The sequence below is a fragment of the Plectropomus leopardus genome, chromosome 22, assembly GCF_026936395.1.
Source record: "Plectropomus leopardus strain MGB_pleo_1.0 chromosome 22, ASM2693639v1, whole genome shotgun sequence".
In the NCBI taxonomy this organism is placed as follows: domain Eukaryota; kingdom Metazoa; phylum Chordata; class Actinopteri; order Perciformes; family Serranidae; genus Plectropomus; species Plectropomus leopardus.
Genome location: NC_142197.1, coordinates 8,747,979 through 8,775,002, shown reverse-complemented (window position 1 = coordinate 8,775,002; position 27,024 = coordinate 8,747,979). Strand labels below are relative to the sequence as shown.

General features: G+C 40.8%; 1 protein-coding gene across 6 annotated transcripts in view; it reads right to left on the bottom strand.

The window, feature by feature from the left end:
• anks1b (ankyrin repeat and sterile alpha motif domain containing 1B) overlaps positions 1-27,024 on the bottom strand; it is a 284,427-nt gene that overhangs the window by 67,060 nt on the left and 190,343 nt on the right. For all 6 annotated transcript variants that reach the window (XM_042511305.2, XM_088072744.1, XM_088072740.1 and 3 more), the window contains 4 exons: positions 17,474-18,129; positions 15,976-16,098; positions 12,696-12,765; positions 9,642-9,748 (listed from right to left, as the gene is read on the bottom strand). In XM_042511305.2, the coding sequence (XP_042367239.2) occupies positions 9,642-9,748; positions 12,696-12,765; positions 15,976-16,098; positions 17,474-18,129 (956 nt within the window). The remainder of the gene's footprint in view (positions 1-9,641; positions 9,749-12,695; positions 12,766-15,975; positions 16,099-17,473; positions 18,130-27,024) is intronic.

Genomic DNA, 27,024 nt, shown 5'->3' with positions numbered 1-27,024 from the left:
GCTACGTCACGTCACTTCCTCCTCTAATCCTGATTTATTTACAACAGCCAGAAGAGGCCGCTGTCTTACAATAAATGTTGTACAGTTATTAACTGCTTGCGCAGTCAATGTGTGGTAGTCTTTATGCAGCCTGTAATTTTGCCTGGTTAAATAAAATTTAAATAAAACTAAATAAATAGCTGTTTTTATTTAGATGGTAGAAACTTTAAATAACTAATTGCAATGCCTTAAAATCCAACCAAACCAAACCTTTTAATCTGAAGGTCAAAGGTCCACATTAAAAGCAGTACTATTTCTCATTAATGCATCTTCATTCTGTGTTTCCAAATGATTTCCCCCTGAGTTTATGAATCCATGTGCACACAGACTGCCAAATCAAACAAATGGTTTACGAATCCATCCTCTCATTCAGTTACCACAACAGTTTTTTTTAGATTCCTCTGGCGGAGTTCTCCAAACTTTACCTTCAAGAATTAAGTTTAAAATGTCAACACACTTTGGCCGAAAGAATCCCCTTAAAGTGAGTTATGCAGCAGCAGGCTTATTAGTATAACTCTGTCTCCGGTGCTCCAGCAGTCTGTCCCTGCATTGAAATCTGCGGCAGCAGCTGATTGAGTTCATCCTGTGGCTAAACTTATTCCTTCCACATTCAGCTCAACGACCTGTTCGCCGGGGCCTCGGTGAGACGAGTGCAGTTCATAGATCAGCTCCCAAGCTGATTAATAGAGTGCAGAGTCAAGCCAGCATTGGAGTTACCATGCTCTAACTTCACAGCAGAGTAATGACTCGTGGAGTCAGCGCAGAGTAGACTGTGGGGGGACTCAAAGGCATGACTAATTGCTCCCTGTTGGGATCCTGATAGAGAGAGATATAGTTTCTTAATGTTTGTTCTTTCTATCTTCAAACCTATCGTGCCCCGTCTCCTGTTGTGTCTTAACATTATGTTTGTCCCATATCTGTCATCTCAGAGCGCACATGATGGATCGGGGCATGTATATCGCACAGATACATCAATATAACTTGAGCAAAGATAAATGAGAGAGAAACAACAATCAAAAATTGGCTGTTTTCTGGGCTCAGCTTTTCCTGCTAAAGCCTACATTGTTTATTCTGTACTGTGAGAGTAAACACAGTTATTTTGTTTTGCATACGTATGATAAATTCCCAAACACTTAGTATGCAGAGCTGTTATGAACACTAACAATTTATTCTGCTGATGGCGAAAGGTGTTTAGCATCCGCAGTGTTGATAAAAATTGCAATGGCCTGTGGTTAGCTTGTGATACTCCGACCACAGTGCTTAAAAACATCGCCGCAGTGGGTCACAAGCACTGTGAACGCAGGAATTAAAATTCATGCACGGTGGTAGGGGGCTGAGGCAAGACTAAAGACGGAGCAAAAATTGATATTCAGTGATGGTAGTGAAGGCCATTATCTGTGCCAACAGGCTTAGAAGAGTACTACAAATCACGCTCGGCATACTGTATCTCTTGCTCTTTCTCTGTTGTGTTTCTTTCATGCCTCTGTTCATCCCTCGCCTCTCCTCTCTCAGTCATTTTCCATTCTCCACTGCTCTCCTATCAAAGTCTTTTCTCATTATTTTGTTGCCTCTTTTTTACTTACTATTCAAACCATCTCTTCTCACTTTCTGCCCGTAATCCAAACTCATTTTGGTTCTTTACAAACTGTTGCATTTATCTGGTTGGTTTTTTTTTGCATTTGATATGCAATATTTCATTTCAAATAATGTTTCCTCCCTCTGAAGAACAGTTGGGTCAAATTAATTTCGCTAGCCTCACGGCGGCTCTTATCAACTCCTGTTTCTTTAGTACACACTGCACGACATCATGCTTTATCTCTTCATTTCTGCTATCTATCTACTACTGCGCCCCCATTCATCTTTGCACAATCCCGCTCTACCTCTATCTCCATCAGCTGGTTTCCATCTTTCTTTCAATTCACTGTGCTGCCTGACACCAAATAAAAAAGCATCCTCATAAAGGAGTGTTACTTGAAATTCTTTGAGTATTTGTTTTTGTGCCTCCACATTTTACAGAGCATCAGTTTATTTGAGTCTTAAGAGAGTTTCTGTAGTGTTTATCTCCCAAGAGAGCTCTAACAGTCCGCGCTTAATCGTATCATTTCCACTATCGACCTCCTTCCCGCTCTTCCTTCCGCTTTCTATATTCTGGTCACACTTCTGAGCGTCTACGCTGGTATGCCACGTCCTGTGTGGAGTGTGTGTATCTTTGATGGTAATGATGTGTTAACAGGGACAGTGTGACTGCAGTCAGAGGACTATGCAAGGTGAATGGGCTCTTTGCTGCAGCCTAGTCCCATGAAGGTGCCCAAGATCCTCCTTTAAGTGGTTTTGAACATGCATGAATTTGAGACACTGCTTTCTATCAAAAGCAAACCTTTTTCTGACTGGATGCAGTTTTGTGGAACACATTATGCCGGACCTTGCACTGAAAACAGTTTAATAATCAAAATCTAACTGAAATCACAATTAGTCATCCGTTCACTGTTTTGTTTCAGTCTCACTGCTCTCATCAGAAATTCATTGGGCTGCTGGTTTTCAACAAAAAAGCGCTAATGAACCAACTGTACACTACCAGCCTAGAACCAAACATGAACAGAAAGAACGGAGAGTTACTGACGACCTGAAGAACAAAGTGGAGTATTAAACAGCTGTTTTTTGTGACTAAACCTTGTGACTCAAACTGATTAAATGCTTATTAAATGATGTTGGCTATTAATTTACTAGTTGACGACTAACTGACTAATCAGAAAATCGCTGCAGCTCTTAATGCCACAATTGAGAGTTTTCTTCAAACTGCAGTTCCCCATAAATCTACAGAGAGCCATTTAGCTCTTAAAGCTCATTGTTTTATTTAACGTTCTGCAACTTAACTGTTGTCTCAGTTTCACCGCTTTCATTAGTTTATTTTTCAGCAGGAACTGGAAGTTGTTTTCAGCAAAAAAACAAGCTCTGATGAACCCAAAGTTACTGAATAGCAGGTGAACAAAGTGGAGCTTTTAGCAGTTAAAGAGACAGATATTTCCCGCAGGCCTCAGTAGAAACTAAAACAGAAAAGGAGAGTTATTATTGCTATTATAATCCTCAGGTAGCCACAAGCATGACTTCAAATGAATGATAAGTTGCTTTGTGTCTGCTGGATCTGTAAAGTTCACTAATCAACTTTTTAAGGTGACACTAACTACTTTTCCATGCACAAAACATGAAAAAGACAATATTCATTCTAAGCTTTTTACATGGCTAATTAAAATGAATATTCCATTAAAATTCCACACTTGTACCATTTTACATCAAAACTGGGATTTTTTCAAGTTTACCACCAGTGGTGGATTTTACGACTATGCAATGTGTTTCTGCTTCTCATCAGAAAGTGAGCTTTTCTTCTGAGCGTGCATCTCAACCACAGCCCTGCAAACTGTTGGCTACTTGGTTTGTGTATGATGCACAGAGCTGACTATAACCAGACAAGAGAAGTAGACTGCAGTAAAAAAACGCACAGTATTCATGTCAAAAAATGCACCTAAAACCCTAATATCGTCATATCCCATGTTATTATTGGAAATTGCTGTTTATACGATCAGTATAAAATTCAGAATACTGCCATAATTTGAATAAAATGGGAATATGAGTGTGCATGTCAACAAAGTCAATGTGTCGTTTACATGTTACGAGGTTACTGCGTCATCCCAAGGTGGCCAAAAAAACACTTTTTTATTTAAAGGCAGAAAAAAATGCTCCTTTATGTCTGTGCTACAACTGACAAGCTAATCAGGCCAGCAAATTAACATTAGCAGGCCCTTTTCCCTGTTAGCCTGTTCAGCAAGCCAAAGTGCAGCTACACTGTGAGACATGGTGCTTAATGAACATGGGTACGACATCAGGTTTAATGCATGCAGACTGTACAATAACAACACCTACTGAATCGCAGGTTACAACATACGTCCATCGAGGTCGATATGCAAAAACAAAACGTCGCAGCTTGTGTCACCTATCTGTGCTGCTGTAGTGGTAAAAGAAAAATGAAACAATCATGAACCGAGCCCTCGCTATAGTGGCATTTATGTGTGTCTACAGAAGAGGAGGAGAATGTGGATGCAGTCATGGCTCAGGAAAAGAGGCCAACTTGGCATGCCTAATCTGCAACGAACGCTTTAAGTATCCATTACCATCTACAAGCTTTTAGTGCCAGTGTCGCGCTGATCAGTCGGTAATTTCATGCTGCATTTCTATTGGTTGGTTAGTAGATGTAGGTGGTAACAGCAGCCACACAGTGAGATACTCATCCCAAATGTCTGACAATGTCTGATCACATGACCGTGACAATGGCCATCCTTGAACCTTTCTCACTGTGCGACGCAGAACCACCGTTTTAGAGCCACGACCAAAGATAGGGCCTCATTTCTTTCACGTTGGTCATCTTTCGTCTGGGACAGCCCAAAATTGCACAGTATTAACTGAGCTTTAAGCAAGAAGGATAGTGAGGGTTGTGTTTTTTTGTTTGTTTTTTTGATGCGGATTCTGCTTTCAGTCAGTGTCATTTCAGCTGGTCTTTGGGTAAACACACAATAAAATCTCTCTATATGACTCTTTGTTCCATTGCTCCCCCTCCCCCTGTCTCACACACCCATATAAACGCATGCACGCATTCAAAAAGGGTGTGATTAGTCTCCATCCGGTGTCCTTCATATCAAATGCAGTTTCCATACCAACCAGTCCACCCCTTTGCTGTCCGTCCATCAATCCAGCAGCACTTGTCCTCTACTGGCTGGTTAAGGTGAGCAGTCACGCCCACTCTAATGACCCCCATTAGTGGTAAATGGTAATGATAGATTGGACTGGTCCATGTTTATGTGTGTGTCATACATTCCTGCAGTACATATCACCTTCTTGCTGCCATTTACTGATAAAGATCGTGCTCGAGGTCAAATTCATTTGCAAACCAATCAATTCCACAGACGAACTTGAACTGGCCCTGAAATGAAAAAGAAAGCTTTAACTTTCCAATGCGCTGACTTGTTTCTGTTTGAATCTGCAGTTTAACTCAATTCCCCGTGCTGAGTGGAGCTGAAATGAATTTGACCCAAACATCTCCTTGAAAAATCCACAGCCAACAATCAAAAAGGAGCGCAAATGTAATCCCTGCAGCCTGTGCCTCAACTGCATTAATATCAATTTGTGTTGAGTTTGCCCAAGGTCGGAAAGCACTAACTGTCCTCCTGTTTAATCACGACCAACAAAAAGAGGTTAAAAAATTGCTCAGCAAGTGAGACGCCGCTGAAACTTTCACAGAGAGCCACAACAGGGACTTCGAAGTCACCGTGATGTTTGTAGGGCTGTTTCATCTTTGTCTCTTTTCAATATTAATTCTATCCAAAGGCTTTTCACAGGAGATGACTGAGCTACTGAGGAACATTTTAAGACAAGAGGGGCGCAGCCAGGAGAGCACAGAATCCCCTAGTCTCTCAGAAGCACTGCCAAATACTGTAAGCGACTACAAAATAGGTGCAAATGAGAGTAAAATACCTTAGTGCGCTGTCATGTGAGTGTGAGAGTGCAACAGGAAGAGGTGTAAATGATGGGAGAGTTTACCTGGGGACTTTACTAACAGAGGATTATATTACATTTCAAGCCAAAAATAAATACTGCTTAAGTTAACAGATGCCTGGGCACTAACACAGCGTCTTTTTTAAATTACAAATAAACAAACCAGTCAAAGCAACAGGGTTACCACACATTTATCAATGTATTTTCAAAACATATCCATGACTTTTCCATGATATTGTATCAATTCCCATAACTTGATGCAAGTAATGCTGCAGTGACAAGAAATCTGGCAGATGGCAGACCGGCGAAACCTCATGGACGGCTCGCTAAAAAAAAAGAAAAAATCAGATGGAATGGCAGGATGGCAAAATACAATACGTATCACGATATGTTGCTATGGTGTCAAAAAACTGAGTAAATGTATTCAATGAAATCATTTCATGTCTATCATTTCATGTAATTATCGTATAGCCATGACAGAATGCTTTCACTTATATTCTATTACAAACTTAAAATGATGAATGTTAAATTCTCTACAAAACTTTAAGAAAGTTAAATTCCCTCCATAAGTCATTTATTCATTCATATGTCTGCTTTTCCTGTAACATCATTTGATCATACAAATCAAAAAAGTGAAAAAAAAGATTGCTTTTTTTTTTCTTCAAATTTCACAACTTTTGCAGAAATTGCATGCCTGCAGGAACCCTGCAGCAACGGAAGTGATGTCGGAAAGGGAGCATTTCCCCCCTCCAAATGCTCTTTGAAAAATCTGTAGTTATAAAGGCTAAAGTCATTGCAGACCCTTCTCATGTCCTGTATTTAGAATACAAACTGCTTCCATCAAGGAGATGCTATATAGGGTTTCTATTAAAGACAGGAGGAGAGACCTGAATAGGTATAAAACTCTTTGATCCCTCCGTCAATGAATCTCCTGAACTCGACAGAAGGAGGGTGTAAAATGAGAGGCAGTGTTGCATATAATTGAATGCACTTTATGTCTGCACTAAGCCTATTTCTGCACCATGTATGTATCTTTATATAGCAGCCAAGACAAATTTCCCTACGCAATGCAATTATTCCAACCACAACTTAGTCAGAAATACCTAAAAAAAGGCGCGCACGCACACACACACACACACACACACACACACAAAAGACAAAACTTTTTTTGTTTTTCGGGGTGACCTCTGGTTAATGTGTTAGAGTGTACAATATGGACTGAGGCCTTTGCAGCAGCCAGGGTTTGATTTTGACCCGCAGCCCTTTGGTGCGTGTTGTCCCTCCACTCTCTCACTCATTTCCCCTCTATACGGCCATCCTATCAATAAAGGGGAAAAGACCACCCAAAATAATCCTAAAAAGGAAAAAAGGTGTTTTGTTTTTTTTTTTCAAAAAGAGACAGCCAACATTTGGAGGACTGGATCTCTGCTAATCATCACATTTGGTTATGAATTCCCTCACTGAGTAAATGGTAAACAGTAAATGGTATTACTGGTGGTCTAATGGTCCTACACTGCCCAGTGACTTCTATGCCAAGTCACGTTTTTAATTTTCAGCTGTACCAGTCTATGTTTTAATATTAACACTGGGTGAAATGACATTATAAAACTGCATTAGCTCATTTAGCTTATTGTTTCAGTCTCACCAGTTTGTTTTCAGCAAATAGCTCATAGAAACGGTTTGTACACTGTACAAAGTTTGTAACTAGCTGGTGAACATTGTGGAGCATTTATTAAAAGCCAGATATTTCCCTCAGGTATAGAAAGTGCTTATTAGACTACAATCATCAGGCAGACAAAGATTTCCATTTAAATGTCTATTAAGTAACTATATCGCAGAATAAGGGAACACAGTGCTTGATTGGCCAATGACCAGTGGCCAATTAATAAAAGTCGTTGCATTTGCAATAATACAAACTGGTTGTCTGTGGTGACATTCCCCAGAAAAATCATAAGCGACGCATAGTGACGTGTTTTGAATCACACAGCTGAATTTGGTTCACCTGAGTGTGTATGCATGTGTTTATGGTACCCCTGTCATGTCCTATGCTGACCAAATGTATCCTCTGACCTAAATTTATTAGTTATTTGTAAATAATATCTTATGAATTGATAGTTATGTGTTATGTATTAAGCTGTTGTTTTTTTTTTATATGAACATATGTGAAATTTTTTAACTTCCTGTTTTGTCCTATTATATTGTGATCAGTAGCTCCACTGTTATTATGTCATATGCTTTCTTATAATGCAAAAAAAGGGAAAAAAAGATTATGGCTAAATAATTTTAATACTTTAATACTTGTGGAATCTGTACAAAAAGGATAACTAACATTTGTGCTGGAGCCATTACTGCACACAACATTACTGCAGGATGCAGAGGAAGAAAGAAAGACAATAATATAAAGAATGTTTAATTTTATGGTGCTGTGTATTTCTCTTCTTACTTATTTCAAATGAGCTGTTTCACTTCACACGCTCTAAATATCACCACTTTTTAACACAGGCATTTAATGCATAATTTACTTTGTTCATGCTCTTGCAACATGTTTTTCCTTCTTAACATGTCAATGAAGCCTTATGGAACTGAGCTGACAAGGAAAAACAAAATGAGTAGTAAAGGAGGAGAGGGTGTGTTAGGACTGTAGCAGTTAAGGACTGGTTAATAATAATAAAAAAAAAGCCACTAGCCACTGCAGAGATCTGCGATGTTTAACTGTAGAGTGTCCTCTCCCACACACATGCTACACGAAATTAATAGCATCTTTCCATCCCTCCCAAAACCAGTTCACCAGTATGAAATAGTTAATGATGCCTGTAAAGTGCAGTCAAAATCATACAGATACACAGTGACCACGTGAGGGAGAAACACACGGAGAAAGAGATTCTGTGATTTCCCCGTGTTGCCAGGGTAACCAAAAGAAAGAGATGCAGGTCACACTGAGTGGAGGACCACAACGCACACACGCATACACACACACACACACACACACACACACACACATACAAATGCCTGCATAAATTGTTAGTTGACCTCTTTTAAGAAAGTGACATCTAAGTGAAGTTAAACTGGTAGAACTGTATGAAAATAAAGCATCAGCAGCCTTATCTAAAAGAAAACACATTCTTCTCTACTGATAGTACTTTGCTTTTAAAACCCTTCAGATAAACCCCTAAAAAAAGCTGTTTTTAGTCCTGAAAAGTTGCCATTTTCCCCAACAGCAACAATGTGCAACTCTAGATAAACTCCTCCAGTCAGCATCCTTCTGCAGCGTCTCTTCGCTCTGCCTCTGCTGCAATTCCTCTCAATTTGACTTCATCGCTTCTCTGTGCTTTTCTCTCCTCATTCCCTGCTTCATCGTTCACTCACCCTCTCTTCCTGTGGATATAACCAACACACATACACACTCACACGCCAACATCAAAGGAGTTTCTGAATGCGAAATGACCCAGCGAGTTTCTCTTCCTACGTCACTGTGGATGAGGGGACCATCGGATAAAAAGGAGGATCAGGTTGCATCCTGATCCACAGGCTACAGGTGGTTGTGTTTTTAAGCACGTCCACGACGTGCATAGAAACACAAAAGTATGCAAGTATGGCAAGAGTATGTAACCATGTTACAAGCGTGGTTTCTGACATGCATTTTTTCAGTATAGCATGTATGTCTGCAGCTCGATGCTGGCGTAGGATTTCTGTGCGTAGGAGGACCTTACATGGCATCAGCGGGGAGAGGCAGCGATGATGGGAAAGGAAGAATGAGAGAGAGGACGATACAAAGAGGAGGGAATCCAGTTAACAAAAGGGGATCAGAGTAAGGGGACGCTAATCACTGCAAAGAAAATGATGAGTGATGATGAGCTATACCTCAGAGCAGAGACAGCTTAGAGGGAGGTGGGACAGACAGAGAGAGGGGATTACATTTTAAGCATCAAAAAAAGAGCCAAAGAAAAGACAAAAATGAACAAGAAGGAAAGAGAAATGTGTGATCATCCTAAACTCCCAGCGTAAAGATCCCACCTGCTTCCCTTTCAACCCTGAAAAACACATGTGCAAACACTTACCATAAACTGGACATTGTCAAATCCATTGGCCAGCAGGTGGTTCTCGTACTGGACCAGACCGATGGAGTCAAGCCACTGGCCCACAGACTGCAGCGGGCAGCGGGGACCTATGAGGGGGTGGAGGGGCAAACGCTTCAGTAAGGAGTAGCCGTCCACGCGGTAGCAGCGGCAGTCCGGCTGAGACAGCTGGCACTGCCACATCATGTTATGGCGGGCAAAGTGGCTGTCGAAGGAGCCCGCCATGCTTTTGAGGAGTCTTTTGGCAAGGCAGCAGGAGGAGGAGGATACAGGGGAGGCAGGTAGAGGGAGGGGAAGAGGTGAAGAAAGGAGTTGGAGGAGGAGGAAGAGGAAGAAGGAGAGGCTAGGCTAGAGGCATGGTGAGGAGAGAGGGGGTCAGCATGCACGGGTGCAAGTGGGTAAAGGGTAGGTCCAGATGCTGCTTTCTCTGAATCCAGCCAGAGGGAGGATGAGGAGGGGGGGCGGAGGCTGAAGTTGTATCCAGAAACCAGCTACCGTCCTGGGGTTAAATCCTGCCAGAGATGGGTGTCGGATAAGACTGGAGGTATAGATCCTGCAAGCAAAAAGCGACTGACTGTGTTTGTCGCGCTCAGCACAGCAGCCGCTTTCTTTTTCAGCTGTTGCGCTCGCTTGGCTGCTCCCTTGAGCGCGTGTGTGTGTGTGTGCAAATGTGTGTGTGTGAGAGAGAGAGAGAGAGAGAGAGAGCGAGAGCTGCCTGTGCTGTAGATTTCTCTTTATCAAGTACTCCCACTCTCATCTGTATGCTTCTGCAGCCTCCTCTCTCTCTCTCCTCTCTCTGAGCGATGCTTTCCTCCCTCATTCCCTCTCTCTCTCTCTTCCTCTCTCTCTTGCTCACTTTCCTCTGTCTACCTCCTGTCTCTATCTTCTCTCACGGTGTCGATCGTCACCCTGCTCTCTCCTGCTCTCCATATATCTGGCTCGCTCTGCTGATAATAGCCATCACAAACAGCTCCAGCTTCTTTGTCTGCAAGAAGCTGAGCTCCCTCCCACACACACACACACACACACCGTGCTGAGTGTATGTATGCTGCCGCATCTATATGTGTGTGTTTGTCTGTGTTTGTGGTGTAGGTATGTGTGTGTTGGTGGGGGGGCTGGTTTGGCACAAACAGGATTTCGCCCTGTGGTAACCATGGTTAGCAGAGGCTTAGCATTCATAGATGAAAAGAGAGAGGAAGAGAGGAGCGGGGATCAGGAGGTGGAGGATGGGGGAGTTAACACAGGGAGAGGGGGATGAACGCAGTAAATAGAGATGAGTGGCGGAGGATTTAAGGTACGCAGGTGAAAAAAAACTGTAGAAGAAAACAGGGATTTGATGCGCACAAGGAAGTCAAAAAGCAAAATCACCAACACAAACTCGTATCTTTAAGGATAATTCTGATTCATGTCTATTTAAGTCTTATTTTTGTAGTTCTGACCATCATTCTGATTGGTAATAATGGTTAAAGCTTTCAGCGCAAGTTAAGCAGGGAGACAAATATCATTCATCATTTCTCTGTGGCTCCACCTCCTCTGAAGGCTTCTTCATAACCAAAGAGCTTCGGAGACACTGAAGACAAACTATGCAGGATTTTGTAAAAAATAAAAGAAAAAAGACTCATACAGAAGAAACCCCTCTAAAAAATCACTTATGACCCACTAGTAGTGTGTGGCAGAGTATTTATTTGCAGAGACTCTGCTCTCTGAATTTATATCCTTATTTTCTTGTCATTTTTCAGGTTCGAGACATGTACAGCTGTGTACACCCACCTTTATGAAAAAGTAGTGAACAGGTGCACATCTATGTGGGAACTTTTACTTAGCATTACTTAGAAAGAATAGTGAGGCGAAATGCCAAACAAGAGTTAATTTGGCGTTTGTTGAGTAGGCATGGCATCATGTTGATTCATAATAACTGACATTCCTGCATATTACACCATTAATTACTTTACCTGTTTGATCACTAATATCAATTCAATGCACAAAATATTCTGTTTATTGCGTTTACCCTGAAAAATGCAATATTCCTACTTGGCTTTACAGTGCTAATGAAAATAATGATCCCACTAATATTCCTGTTTACATGCAGCCGCATATATTCCCATTAACATGCCCTGACATGTTGTTTATCTTGTCAAAATACGGAAAAGTGGAGCCACTTATGACATTTTGCTTCTCTGAGTCAAAATATGATTTTTTTTTTTAAAGCTTTTCACCTGTGACAGATTTGCTCAACTGTGTAAACACAGCCTCCCTCTTTCATTCCTTCAACCACCTTCTTGAAAAGGTTGATGTTGTATTATTAACCTTTTGATATCCAAGTCTTTCATAATGTTTAATAGCCGGTGTGCTTCTCCTTTTGACAAGAAATATGAGCTTTTTTTTTCAGCATGCATCCCTACACCAACTTTGAAAACTGTTGGTTTGTGCCCAACATGCAGAGCTGACCATGAAAAGGAAAGAGGCCATAAGTCAGTTGAGACGTAATTTTCAAATGCGCCACATGTCCAAAGAATGCTCCTAAAACCCAAACATTACCGGCATTGCCCACCTCTCTTAATTGGAAAATTAAGTTAAATTTGAAAAAAAACCAACCAATTCTATTGTCAACAGCTGCATATGTCTATGAATCAGTAACTAGTTACCAAAAAGTTTAGAAGCCTAAAAAAGTGATATTTCCAATCATTCAGAATATATACACAAAAAAATTGTGCAGCAAATGCTTTTCTTCTTTAAATGTTCACTACCCCAGGATTTACTGTGGTTCTCGACCTCCAGGGAAAGGACCGCTGACCTTGAGGGATCTCCAGCTGGGCGCTATCTACCCCCACTGTTGGCTGTCAGAATCCAGCTGTTTGTGTTTCTAACCTTGTCAGATGTCGTTGTTAAAAATGTTGCAGTCTTCTCAGCATTAACTACGGCGAGTACAGTGTTATAACCACAATTAATGATGGCCAGAACTACTCAAATAAGACCAAACTCTAATAAGTCAGATTTATTGACATTTTTACACATACAAACTTGTGTGTTTTTTACCTGAGGCATCTTCCTTGATGTCCAGTCCACTGCTTATTCCCGCCCCAATGGAGCTCATAATCTTGTCGATCTGAACAAATGGCAGAGAAAGCGACAGAGCCAGAGTTAGAGAGAGATGTACAGCAGTTCAAGGGAAAGTCATTTCCCACTAATAAGGCTGACTCCTGTTTCTGGATTCAAGTGTCACATAACATGATCATTACGCCAGCCAGCTCGCTGAATGTCAGTCATTCCCCCTGTGAATTGAAAAGCATGGAGGAGCAGAGCAGGAAAAAAAAAGATGTGTTAGCAGGAATCTTAAAGGTGGAGCAGAGATGAAGAAAGAGTTAGAGTGACTGGAGGGAGCTACAGTGGCTTCATTAGTGTCTGACTGCCGGCTGTCGACCGGTCAGCCCTGACCCTGGACCTGCTGCTAACCACTGAACTATGCGACCTGCACATCCGTCCACCTGTCAGGACCGCCAGCTCACCACAGGTCAGAGAACCGGCCTTGTTGCGGCTGGTCAGAGATGGGTGTTTAAAGGTTCAAGGTCTGACAGATGTAAACAGAGTTTACAAGCTGGCACAGCACGAACGTGGCCTTATCCATGTGGCTAAATAAAATACAGGTAGCAATGTCTGCATATGTCACTGCACACTAAGCACTAATTCACATGTACCTCCCATGTGGAACCTAGGAGCTCAACTCTCACTGTACGTGAATAACTTTACATTAGTTTTTTTCAATCTGAAGAATAGATTACATTGCTATTTATAACAAAGTCGATCGTAGCAACAATCTAACGAAAACTGATCACTTGACTCTGCTTTATTATTGTTGCTTCAAGCAAAAACTATAGATACAGCTTACTGTTGTTTTCTTCATATTTGTACAAAATAATGTTATTACTGAGTTTTGGGAATACAGCAAACAATAGAGTCAGATGATCTTAGGCCCATTTATTCTGAACCATTTTATTTGGAGGTTAAACTAAAAGTGAACTCACTGGAAATTTTCAATAATGCTTTGTTGCAAAAGAAAACTGTGCACACAACTAGGATGTTGGCCTGCAAATTGCAATGGTTATGTACAGATTTATACTTATTCACCAATCAGCCACAACATTAAAACCACTGAGAGATGAAGGAAACATTGATTATCTTGTTAGGGTTCAATACTCTGCCAGGAAACCTTGAGTGCACCCACCCAGACATTGTTAAAGTCCAAGTGCACACACTTCCTAGGTGTGGCTAGGTCGACACATTGAGCTCATTCTCACGTTCCTCAAGCCATTCCTGAGAAGTTTTGGCGGTCAGGGAACATCAGGGAGTGCAGCTGCCATGAGGTTGTGTACTTAATCTATAGTTTGGGTAGGTGAAACGTGTCAACGGGCATCCACATGAATGCCAGGATCGTAGGCTTCCCAGCAGAACATTGCATTGTAACGACATGATCAATAGTATTCACTTCACCTGTCAGTAGTTTCATTGTTGCAGCTGATCAGTGTATATGTACAGGATAAACTAAACATTTATGGCATTTTAAAATGTTTTGGTAATATATTTATGGTTTGCTGCATTTTCTCTTTCAAATAAGTTGGGCAAACCTGTAGGTTTGTTTAAAAGATTATCTGACTGCACATACTACACTTCTTTATGCAAGAAGATCTCAGTAAGGGGTAAAGTTTATTAGGATCCATGTTAGCTAATGCCCTAGTATCAGCTAATCTTCCTGGAACCCAACACACAAAAAACGGTTTTGTAATCTTTTCTCTATCATGAGAGATAATTGAGCAATGTGGAGTTTTCTTCGCTGCAGGAAAGCACTCAAGGTGTGATAGAAAAAAGGGTGTTTGATCTTACAAACCCAGAGCATTTCCTGGTCACAGCAGTGCTCTTCCCCATTTTAGTTATAGTATTAACAACATGTTCAGTCCACACAAGACTCTCATGCAACACAATGTCACGTAACTTAGTCTTTATTTTTATGTTTGATGACTGTAACTAAACTACAAATATAAGATTCAGGTAGTTATAAACCTGTATTACCCAATAGCTAATCCACCATCACTGTAGTCTTATTCATACTGAACACATCACACACACCAACATTTCCCTACAGGCTGTTAATTAACATCCAAATAACCACAAACAATTCAACATCAGCGATTTTCAAGGTAAAGCCGGATTAAAGCACACATTTGTAACATGCAGAAACTACCTTGTTTGTGCCTGTAGCACTAATGAGTATGGATATCCTCAGATCATTGACTGTAGTGGGACATCCCCCGTGAATTGCCTCTTGCTAATAAAGCAACTCTTTCCTGAGCATGTGCTGCAACTTTGTTATTTTTCGCTTGTGAAATCCCCATAAATCACTCCGTAAATTTCCCTGAAGCCATCTTATCTCGTCCTCCCGTAGCATGCAATTAAACAAGAAAGGTCACCTTAATTGCAAAGAATTATGGGAAATTCCATATGGTAATTCATCACCATCAGCAAGTTATAGTTATGAGCTGTGTTGAGGAACTAATGAACATGCACATGCAAATGTGAAAAGGCACGCACAAATGTACTTCCAGTTACATGCATTAGCATTATCTTAAAAATAGAAAGACTAATTAAGTCATTCTCATCATAACAAAATATAACAGTATGAGATACTTCATTTCAGGGTGTAGACATGCATAAGGACCAGATTACATAAGTGTGTGTTGTCTGTAGTGTGAATAATGACCAGTGAGCAGAAGTTAATGTGTCTGTGACCTGACGCGTTTATAGAGAAGTGAGATCCAACAGTCTCGTCCAGTCGATGCATCACATCTGTGTCAAAGACCCTTTAACACCGCGGAAGCCCGGGGCACAAAAACACAGAGACCAAACACACAGCAGCGTCCTCGACCTCTGCTTCCTATAAGAGAAACTGCTTTCTCTCTTGTATCTGCTTTTCCCTGCAGCTCCAGTGCTGGTTACAGAGGAAAATCAATGTGAGAGCATGTTTAAATTAGCACTGGAGCTCCTTCTGCGCTGTAGCAGCCGAGTGAATTTCAAAGCGAGCAAAAACTGGAGAAGCTCATTGCTGTGGGTGCAGAGGTTTCGACTGCCCCCTGCAGAGATCCTTCACTTGGAAAAGCATGATTTTTACTACAGAAATACACGCAGTGTCACAGTAAAGGGAATAACCGAAGAGAGGAAAAGAGGTTGATTTCTAGTTCTGTAAAACTGACCACTTTCCTCTATATCTCAATCAATCTTAAACATTGGTATTGAGCTTTAAATGTCTGGAAAATCCTCCTCTTACCTCTTCCCACTCTGCAGTGAAGGAAGGCGTTCTCTCCAGTCTCCCCCCCGGGCTGGCACCCTCTCCTGGGCTCGGAGTCCCAGGCCCCTGGCCACGAGATCCAGACCCCCAGCTGTGCTCCTCCTGGCCAGAGCAAAAACCAACAATTTGTTTTCTAATCATAATCCTACTACAATGAGATGCAAAGGTTGCCAAATACTTTAACCTTACAGTAAAAATCTGGACAACTGAGCACTAAAAACTGTTAAGAGAATAACCGAGTCCTTTCGGCACTCATCAAAGTTTCATCTTTAAAGAAGCATTTTTCATCAAACAGACTATGTATTTAGCTTATGATTTATTTACAATGAATTAAAGAAGTCTTCTCATAAAAATGTGCCGCACAGCAGGGAGCACAGTGGCCCAGATTACTGAGTTATCTAATTGGTTGCACTGGTTTCTGTGCTGTTTCTGAAGTCACTGCATGATACAGCAAGATGCAAACTATCTCTGTGGATAATTGATTCAGCTGAATATTTACAATAAACGCATTTGCTCTCATTGCTAACTGAGATCTCTTTGCTGACCTACACTTATGTAAAAAGAGGAACTTCTTATAACTTTTAATAAAAGATACTTTTATGTTGGCCATGGCCTCTTACATAAATGTCTCAGAAGAGTGAAAAGTGTGTTAAAGTTTCAACTGCTTTCATAATGCAAAAAAAAAAGTAGCTTACCACAGCGCTAAATCCAATTTGAATTGCATTAGTATTAAGCATTATGACAGCATGATAAATATTAGCCTAATATGTTTGTAAACCTACCAGTGGAGCAACTACTGTCACAGGTGAGCTGAACTTTTAACAGATGCTTTTGCCTCTATATATATTTTATGCTCGCTTTGAAAGCGCAACAGTGGATGACAAACGACTGATTCGTGAAGCTGAAATCAGGAATTATATATGTGAAATATACTTTTTCACCACAAACACCTAAACAAAGTGTCACCTGGCTGGAGGGAGATTGCTGGGAAGCTGAGAGTTTCTGCTAAAGCAAATGACCATGCTAAAAACAAGATAGGCTAATGTTACTTGCTGTTTGTTTTCTCGTTTATCATTTCCAGTACATATCACAAGATAAAACGTGTGTGTTCTAGTTCAAAAAGTCATATGAGAAACTTAGGAAAATAGCAAATAGCTTACTCACCCATCTTTTAAGTGTTTACATCCCCAGTCTGATCTTGAGCGCACAGCTGATAATTAAGCAGTTTGTTTACATGAGGTAACAGAGGTGCTTATTTAATGGTTTCAGTGCAGACGGAAAGCTCCGGTGTTACACGATGCGAAGAGATAGTCGGACATTCGTTTTCTGGGGACATGGTGTCATTACTTTCCACTCAGAATTAACTGCTGAATCATGCGGGACACCTAGTTAAATGGGTAAAATGTACCGGTCCAGTGTTTGGCTTAATATCAAACCTATTCGAACATTTTCACACCAGCCCAACCCAACAACTTACCTGTATGGGAGATACAGCTACCAGGTTGGAATCAGACTTGGACAGAGACTTGGACAGCTGCAGGTCCAACACACTGCGAGGCATGGACCTCATCCTTCCCAGGGTGCAAGCCCTCTCTTCGTAGCCAGCACCTGATGAGCTCCCCTTGGGCACAACTCCTGTCTGGATACCCCGTAACTCTGAAACCTCCCCGTTTTGACCAGAGGAGCTGGATGGTGGGTGGCCCAGCGTCGACCAGCCAAAAGGGGGATCCGCCTGCTCACAGTTCCTGGGTCGGGCCTGGTCCTGGTTGACCCTAGTGTGGAAGATAGTCCGGTACACCACCTGTGGCTTCGGTGGGTCGTTGACAGTCCTCTGAGGTGATGACTCGCTCCCCGACCTGGAGAAGATCTGAGTTGGTCCTCCTCCGATCACGATGCTGAACTCCGGGGTCTGCAGCAGGCTGCTCTGGACATCCGTAGAGGCATATTTTCGGGGTTTGGGGTTGTAAAGGTGGTAAGGCGTGTCAGGGGTTTCACAAGCCGGGGAAGATCCATGAAGGAGGCCTGCAAACTCCTCCGGGATGTGGCTCTTCCTGCGCTCCTCCAACAGAGCACTGGATGTGGAGGAAGAGCAGAGAGGAGGAGGAGCCGGGTCTCGCTGATAAGGCCCGTCGTCTGCATGGAGGACAAAAACATTAACTGATTAGGATCAAATCACAGAGATTTGCATAAAATGGTCCTGTCACAACAACAGCACACTAATGAAGTTACTCAACAAGAAAAACAAGACGGATCGACATAGATACTCACTGCAAACAAAGCACAAAATAATATTTAAAAGTGGAGAGCAAAATACTTCGTACACAACAGAACAGATAGACAGGAAAACAGCGGGGCAAAAAACTTAATACGGCAAAACAACTAAAGCTGCAAATAGGAAGATAAGAACGAGGTAATACATCCTCTGCCTCCCTGTTGAAAAGCTGTTTGTTCCTCCAAGGAAAAATAAAAAGAACTCCTGACTTGGATTTTACACCCCTGCTCCTTCACTGTCTGGGTGCAAAACCGGTGTTTGGGTGTCTGAACTTGTGCATGTATGCATAAACTCATCGGGGCAGACGTTCTTACACCACTGACTGGTTTTATTTTTTTGAGGGGATGCTTTCAGAGGCCCACTGTCTGTGTGCAGTGGGGTGAAAGGGAATCCGCTGAAAGCTTCTTTTGATTCTGTGTATGTAAGTGTAATTGTAAATGCAAGTCTGTGTGCGTCTGCTTGACTACTCGCCTGTCAGTTTGTGTACGCTTATGTTCACATCTGCAAACAAGTTACACCTGAGGTCAGGCAGATTGTCCCCCATGTTTAAAAGATGTACTCCTCGTGATACAAGATGCAAAATAAGCGGTGCGTTATTTATTCTTATTCTACGGCGATTATTTATTACACTTTGCCAGAGCATTGTCATAATGATAAATCTCCAACTCAATACAAGACTGTACTGCACGAATAACATAATGTTCCAGTGAGATTCAGGTTGTAACTCAGCTCCTTGAGGAAATAGCTCTAGCCCAGCTCTTTTTTATTTATCGTTTAAATATAAAGTATCTGACATACTGTGACTGAAACTAAATGCCAAATTTATCAACTTAGAATGATTAGAGGAGGTATGAACTTGGTTAAAAGCGTCACAGATATGGGTCATTTATACTTATTGTTAGGTGACAACCTTTCATGGCCATAAAATGTATGACGAGAGAAAGTCAGGTGATGTATAAAGAGCAAGAAAGTCCATGTTGGGGGAGAGAGAGGGGTGGTGGATGGGTCAAACGACAACAGGACTTCGGTGGGGTTAGAGTCACACAGGAGAATGGGGTTTTAGTAACTTTTTAAAATAATGTTTTACGATTATTAGTAACTTTGAAAACAATTATAGACTTGATGCCCACTAAGTGCAGACTAAACATCTTGAGCTACTTTCAAGAATTTACTCAGATTTGAATGGAAATTAATGAAAACAAATGAATGGGCCTAACAGTATGAAAAAAACATTCATACATTTTTAAACACAACAACATCATTAACATTAATTTAAGGCACTAAAGTAATGGTTAGCGCCAATTTAATGTGTGCAGCAGCTATGCAATTTGTATATAATTGGCTATAAGTGGCAGAGCGGCTGGTGTGCATGGTAATCCATCAGCAGGTAAAGATGACATCACCCTGATCTGCTCAAACACACATATGAAACCTGCAGGATCTTTGTTCTGAAGTCGTCTGCAGATTTAACCATAATACAACATAATAGTCTGCCTTGCCGCCTTGCATTCTTTAAATAGCTGAAAGTGTGTGTGTGTGTGTGTGTGTGTGTGTGTGTTCCAGGTCATGTAAACAATGATAAGTATCAAAACACACAGGCTTCACATAGTCTCATAATCACGTAGTCACTGGAATGAATAGAAACACTGCCTTTCCACACTCACATAAATGCAGTCTTCTAATCAAAGCTGTCACTTGAGTAATTGCACGTACCCCACTGCTCCACACACACACACACACACACACACACCGAATTTACAATCTCGTCATTTGACTGCATAGTCCTGCTGCCTACCACCTCCTCACCCGCCACACACGCAAACAGTCTCTGCTGTCAGCCAATGTTAGCTAGCACTTCATGACTGTCTTTGGCACATCCAGCCACATTTCCATATGAAACAATCACATGATATAAGCTGAGACATAAAATTTGACTCCTTTTTCTCCACAAAAGTGACCGACTGGATTCAATCATGCCAATTAGAAGTGGTGATGCTCTACCTCTTCACATTGTGGGAAAATTAAAGAGGGAGAAATAGCAACGATATTAACACCAGTCCTCGAATGGAGAGCAATTTCATATCATGTGGAATATGAATGCTCCATTTTACTGCACCTTCACTGCACTGGTCTGCTGTGTTTAAAAGTACAAACCACCCATTAACAGTCTTCAGGTAATGAGTCATCCTCTAGCGCTACATAGACTGAAATTGTCATTATTTCCTTCTCACAGAGAGCTCTTTAGTTATGACTAATCCTCCGCATTTTACAGGATAATCAGGACTAAGTGGCCAAGAGATCAGCATAAATGCTCAGTGAGGCATCCTTCTTCTTCAGAGCTTAACTACATTGTTTTGCCTGCATTGTCTTCCAAGTGACTTGTGCAGTTTGACCATCCATCAATAGCAAAGAACATTGACAATGCGTCAATAAATCTATTTTGTGAGTTATTACACTTTAACTGGTAAGACAATAGTTGATCTATTGTACAATGCTGTTTAAAGTAACTAGATATTCTCCATTTCAATGGCGCTGAGCAAACACCACCTCAATTGTTTAGTTTTAAGCCTTGTAAAAAAATCTATCTCAGTTTAAATATACCTACACTTAGAATATTTTCACTACTTTACGTTGTCATCACACAGCCTTTTCTGTACGGAAATTAATGCTGTTAAATAAAAAGCCACAAGACTCCACTGACAAAAACACTGTCATTTTAACAGAACGCTGGAGTTGCTTGTCTACTGCTGCCTTATTGCTTAGTACGTGAGGTTAAGTGAAGAAAATACTCAAAATACAGTGTAAACATGAACAGGTATTGAATTTTTTTGGGGTGGCTAAAACGAGTTTTGTTGTGGTTCCCATCCACAGCAGCACATTGTTTGGCTTCCCCGTCAGTAAATTTGGTTCATCAAAGATGCTATAAAAGCAGCACAGTTCATAAAAAAAGCACAGCCGCAGTACTCTGCTTACTTTAAGCTTTTCAGACTAACAAATACACAATAGAAAACTACAAAATGTAAAGAAAAGTAATTTTCTCACCTATTTTACTTAAGTACAACTGTTCAACTTTTGAATTCAACTTCGTCTCAGTCACAGAAGACTGAAAATGCTTAATTGCCTCGTTAACTCATCATAAAACACATTTCAATCAATTCATTCATTCAAAACTCGACAGACACAAATAAAACTTATCCAAATCATCTTGGTTACTCTAACTAGTCATCTAGTTAGTAAGTCCACTTTTCCAACAAACACCTGCTCGGGTTTGGTCGAATAAATATTTAATTCACTAAGTCAGATGTAATAAATATGTCATTCCCCACAGTTTCTTTTTGCTGCCAGCTGTTTACAGTCTTATAACTTATCCCTCCACCACTGGGTGTCACGGTGTCTTTCAGCTTAACTGCCTGTTCCACCAGTAGAGACCTGAGACTGAGCTCTGGTGGCCAAACCTACTATATTTCTTTACATGTTACAGTTATGACTGAAAATGACAACAGGAATAAACAAGTTTGCTGATTTTACATATCTCTACAACTGAAATGAGCTGCGAGTTATCTACTTTGTTGGCACAATGTCATGATGATTTCATCTATATACACTTCAAATATATTTTTTATTATAGTAATTACAAATGGAGAATTCTGGAGATCATAAAAGGAATTTAACATTTGTAGATGTGATTAATGCAAACAATTCCTACATTGTGACTGCAACATGAAGGCATCAGTAAGTGACATTTTATTTTACATTCACACAGTGGTGTTTCTGCATTTCTTTTGCAATCCCTCACCACTCTCTCTTTGCTTCTCCTCTTTTTTAAAGATGACAACCGTTGGCAACAGGTGAGCCTGTTGGTCGCTATGGTAACAGAGCCCCAGCGCCGGCATCTCTCCCAGGGTTTTTTTTTGTTTGTTTTTTTTGGGGTGGTTGAGTGTCTTCAGCCTTCAGGAGGGCAAGGGAAAAGTGGACAGCTGATAAACACAGCAATCAAATCAGCAGGTGTGTGTTTTTGTCTAGACAGAAACAATTACAGCCGTAGAGCTGATATATCTGCAAGTCTGAAAGTAAAGGTTCGAGGAAAAGGGCAGCTGTAGAAATACAAGCATGATTTTTTTTAAATGTATCTCAGGTATAGATAGAGAAAAAACAGCAGTTTAACTGATGAGAGTATCCGCGTACTGACAATTTGCAGCTAATTACAGGGAGGAAACTCATTTCTCTTCTTCTTCTTCCCCTGCAAACAATCAATAGTCTTCCTACATTATATTACCTATTCATTCCTAAGCCTACTAATCACTCTGCAGCCTCACAAATCGTCCTCTGTGTGTGTATATGTGTGTGTGTGTGTGTGTGTGTGTGTGTGTGTGTGTGTGTGTGTGTGTGTGCGTGTGTCTTACCTGGGCATCCAAAGCAATATCGGCTCAGACTAAGGAACAATCGTGCTGTATGTACTGTACACATTAATAGCAACTCATCATCCTGCAACGTCTAAGAATCAAATGGTGAAACGGCAGCTGTATCACTCTGCATACCTGCATTTTTATTGCGAAACAAGTACACACACAAGTTGTAGCACGCAGCAGCTCAGCCCAGAAAATGATTGGCATTTGGATAACTGCTGTTCATCTCAAGACAACAACTGCAGTAATGTATGTGTTTGTTTTTGCAACAAATGAAGACAAGTGTGTCTCAGTGTTACATGTACAGAATTAACTGTACTAGTTAAGGATCAATCCATATATCTTTATCATCATTTATCATCATTAATACACAGCGCTTAATAAAAGCAATGGCTGATTTAGCGACTGATGTTATTGATTGACTGACTGATGCAACGATGTATGACGACATCACTTCCTCAAGTTCAAAACTGCAAGAGGCTAAAGCTTCAGCTGTGTGCTTCCTCCCACCACCCACCTATCATTGGAGCACAGGCAGAGAAGAAGAGAGTGGGCGGGAGAGAAATAGATGTGAAATGGAGAGTTTATTCAATGTATTTAAACACCATTTCTATTTATAGAAAGAAAATACTCAAAAGTAATCTCTTCTGCGGTGTCCAGTGGTTTAAGGAGCATATGGTTGCTGCGTCCCAATTCCAGATCTGTCATATTTTTTTAAGGGCTTTGCTGCTGGACACTGGAGTATTGTTGCACAATGATATGCACAACGTGAACTGCAGTCTGCATTATGTTGCTTGCAAATGGACTTCGCAGGCACAAACAAGCACCTGGGCATTGGCCAAAACAAACATAATACCTAATGTGATTGCATGGCATTGTGCTGATAGAATGCTGGAAAATGCAATACAATCATATTTAGAATAAAGTTAATAAAGTTAATATCTGCAATTTTCCATTATTTTATTTTCAATTTGCAAATTACTTTTTGAAGTAATGGACAAAGCAGCCAAATGCAGACCTGTGCAGAGTAGCTTTACAGCTAGTTGGCTAACCTTAGCCTAGGTCTGGGCCAGGTCCCCCTTGCATTGCATCGCTCTTGGCAAAAGCAATCATTAGTTATTCACCTTTGCTTTGTACTGTTACATCATTTACTGTTGGCTTAATCAACACTGTCATAATACATAAGTATGCATTATTTATCACGTCAGCTAGTGAAGTAATTTGGCAAGCCAGCCAACTAACATACTGATAACTTTACCCAGCAAAGGTTAGCCAGCTAGCTGTAAATTAGCTAAGTTGCATGAATTTGCTGTTATTGCTTCGTTTTACCTGATAAAATAGTACAAACCAGGCTCTTGTTTGTACAGTATCAAGTGATATCAGTTGTTTGGATCATCTCTTAGCTGTACAAGTACAGTATCACAATATATTTGCCTCTGTCTGTTTCAGATGGACCGGTCAGATCAGCATGCCCGGGCTGAAGTCAGAATGCTACAGCCTTAATTTAGTTTTGCCAAAGCAATAAATATATTTATATAACAGTGTGTGTGGACTTTTTGTTGTTGTGAGCACTGCTTGTTTGTTGACACCGGTGGATATTCTGCTTTGCTGTCTCAAGACAGGAAGCATCCTTTAAAAAAAACTTAAATTTATTACTTATTATATCTAAGCATTTTAGACACATACATCTGTGCCGCAGTCCTACATCCTGTATCATATTGTAAACAGTATGTGCTCTGGGATCCTGTTTTTGCAGTAAAATAAAACAAAAATGCTTTACCTTTTTGTAGGAACAGGGAATGATGTCATAAACCATTTTTCCACAGTAGATATTTTAACTTGTCATTGCAGTAAAAACACAGGCATAGCTAAAAACATTAACAATGGTTCAGTTCGATTTAGGGACCTCAGTAAGCCATAACAGTGAGGCCGCATGCACAATATCAAAGGCCTGGAACGTGTACACTTAAATGGAATGCAGCATGATGAATGCCATTAGTTACACCTCTGCTTTATGTCAGACTGTCAAAAAAGGTCTGTACATGCACAAACAAACATCAATCTGACAAGGACTTGAAATAACACTGCTATTTGAATTGAAAAAGCTAAATCTTCTTCCAAAGATTTAACACGTTTTTTTAATGTTTGTTTTCTAAAATCTTCCTCCAGCTGCCTCGCCATCATCTGCTATTTGTTGCAATGCTATGCAGCTGTAAGCAGCTTCTCCATTTCCTTTTGGCAATGCAAGACAATAGTGGAAGCTTTTTTACTGTGAATACTGAGTATTTTGAGTATGCTTGTGTATTTTACAGTGTGAACACAGTGCCTACTCAAAAAAACTGCTTAGAATTAGTAGAATATATTATATTGCATTGATATTGTCTTTAACTGTCTAATATTGGCATGTAAAGCTTCTCCAGAATAACTTTCTCTATTTCTTATGAAAGTCATCACTTCATAAAGCACCTGAATTATAGGTGAAGCCCTTTATACAATGTCTAAATCCAGAACAAGTCAAAGTGAGGGAAAAACAAAAGGGGTAAGGCATCTGTAAAATGATGGCTACTGTGGCTTAAAGGGACAATTAATCTCATAGTACAAAATACATAACTTTTCCTTTTACATGTGGTGCTTTTTATCAGTATTCATTGTTTTAGTGTGAGAATCAGATTGTTGGAGATATCGGCTGTAGCAATGGCTGCCATCTCTCCCATATAATCTTACTACTGTAGATGGCACTCGGCTTGTGGTGCACAAAGCGCCACATGCAAAGTTTCATGACTGTATCTTGCATGGTTGTGAAAAATCTGTCCATAAACAGGAAGACAGGCCTATGAACATCTGGCAAAATACTTCAAATAGCTTCTGAGGTAGTCCCCTCTGCAGTAGGTGTCTTAAGGAACATACTTTGTGATGATGATAAACACACACACACACACACACACACACACACAAACAAAATCAGCTCTGCTTTCACAGCTGGTAAAAATAAACTGTATATCCTTGATTAGAGAACTTTCTCTTATTTTCACACATGCTGCAAGAATCTCAGACGTGTTTAATTGCTCATTAATAAATTCTTGCTGCAGCGGTCAGCACCACCAGTTTCTTGCCCACTGTTCAGGATGGGCGGAAAGAAAACAGAGGGAGAAGAGGTAGGGAGTGGGCGACAGAGCGAGGGAGAAAAAAAGAGAGATAGAGCAAATGAGTTATGAGAGGCAAACTGTAGCAATACAGCACAACTGAAAAGCTGAAGAAGGCTTGATAACTAGCAGCGAGGCTGAGGGAAAGTGAGGGGGCGGGCAGAGAGCACATAACAGTGAATGACAGGCAGAGAGAGCGAGACAGAAGCAAATGAGAGCTCAGAAAAGTGGCTGGAGAAATAAGTGAGTGACAGAATGAGAGATTGAATGGCAGAGGGGTGGAAGAGGTGGAAAAATGAAAGAGTGGGGATACAGAGCTGGAGGTTATATGTCAGAATAGGAGGTAAAAGAAACCGGGGAGATGGGAGTAAGGTTTGATCTGAGGTAGTAAATCCATTCATTCCACAGAGCACACAGCAGGTTGGGCTGCATCATCTCTGGAGAATTTTATCCAAGAAACGTAATTTACTACTGATTTTCACACTGACAGATAGTCATGAAATTATTTAAATTCCCATTTTAAAAAAGTGATAAAAACTATTTAATAACAGTAAATCTGCATCTGCAAAAAAGATGTGACGAGTCATCTTGCTGCGTCGTTATCCTGAGCCGATCTGGAGTTAAATTACTGATGGACGGTTTTTGGATCAGTCTGCGACATCCATCTGCCAGGCTCAAAATGATTCTCCCCGACAAGCAGCAGCCCCAACGAAATAAAGATAAAACACCATAGCTTAAATGTCAGCGTGTTGAAAACCCAGCTCTTAGATCAGTTGTAATTTCTCCCCCCTCTACCCAACCTCACGCCTTTTGGGATTCACTGATAAAGAAAGGAAGAGCTAGTTATCCCTCGCATTTAAGTCACCCCGCCAGTCACTGACATGTCGTCTGACTCCACGCTCACCAAGCACATTCTATAACCCAAATCTTGCTGATAAGTAAGAAGAGCGAACAGCCGGAGAGGTCACTAAAAGTTTCCCATTTCAACCCCAATTTCAAGTAGAAAAAACACTGTGTACACTGACAGCTGAATGTGTTTCAGAGCATTGCTGAAAATGCAGAAATATGAAATGAACTGCATGGAAAAATCTGATACCCAAATGCACTGCACTGCAGAAGAGTGGAGCCCACTTACATTGCAAGGTGTGTGAACATGTGCTCTAACCAATCTGCCGCTGTGCAGCACAGTATAATGACATGAATTTTC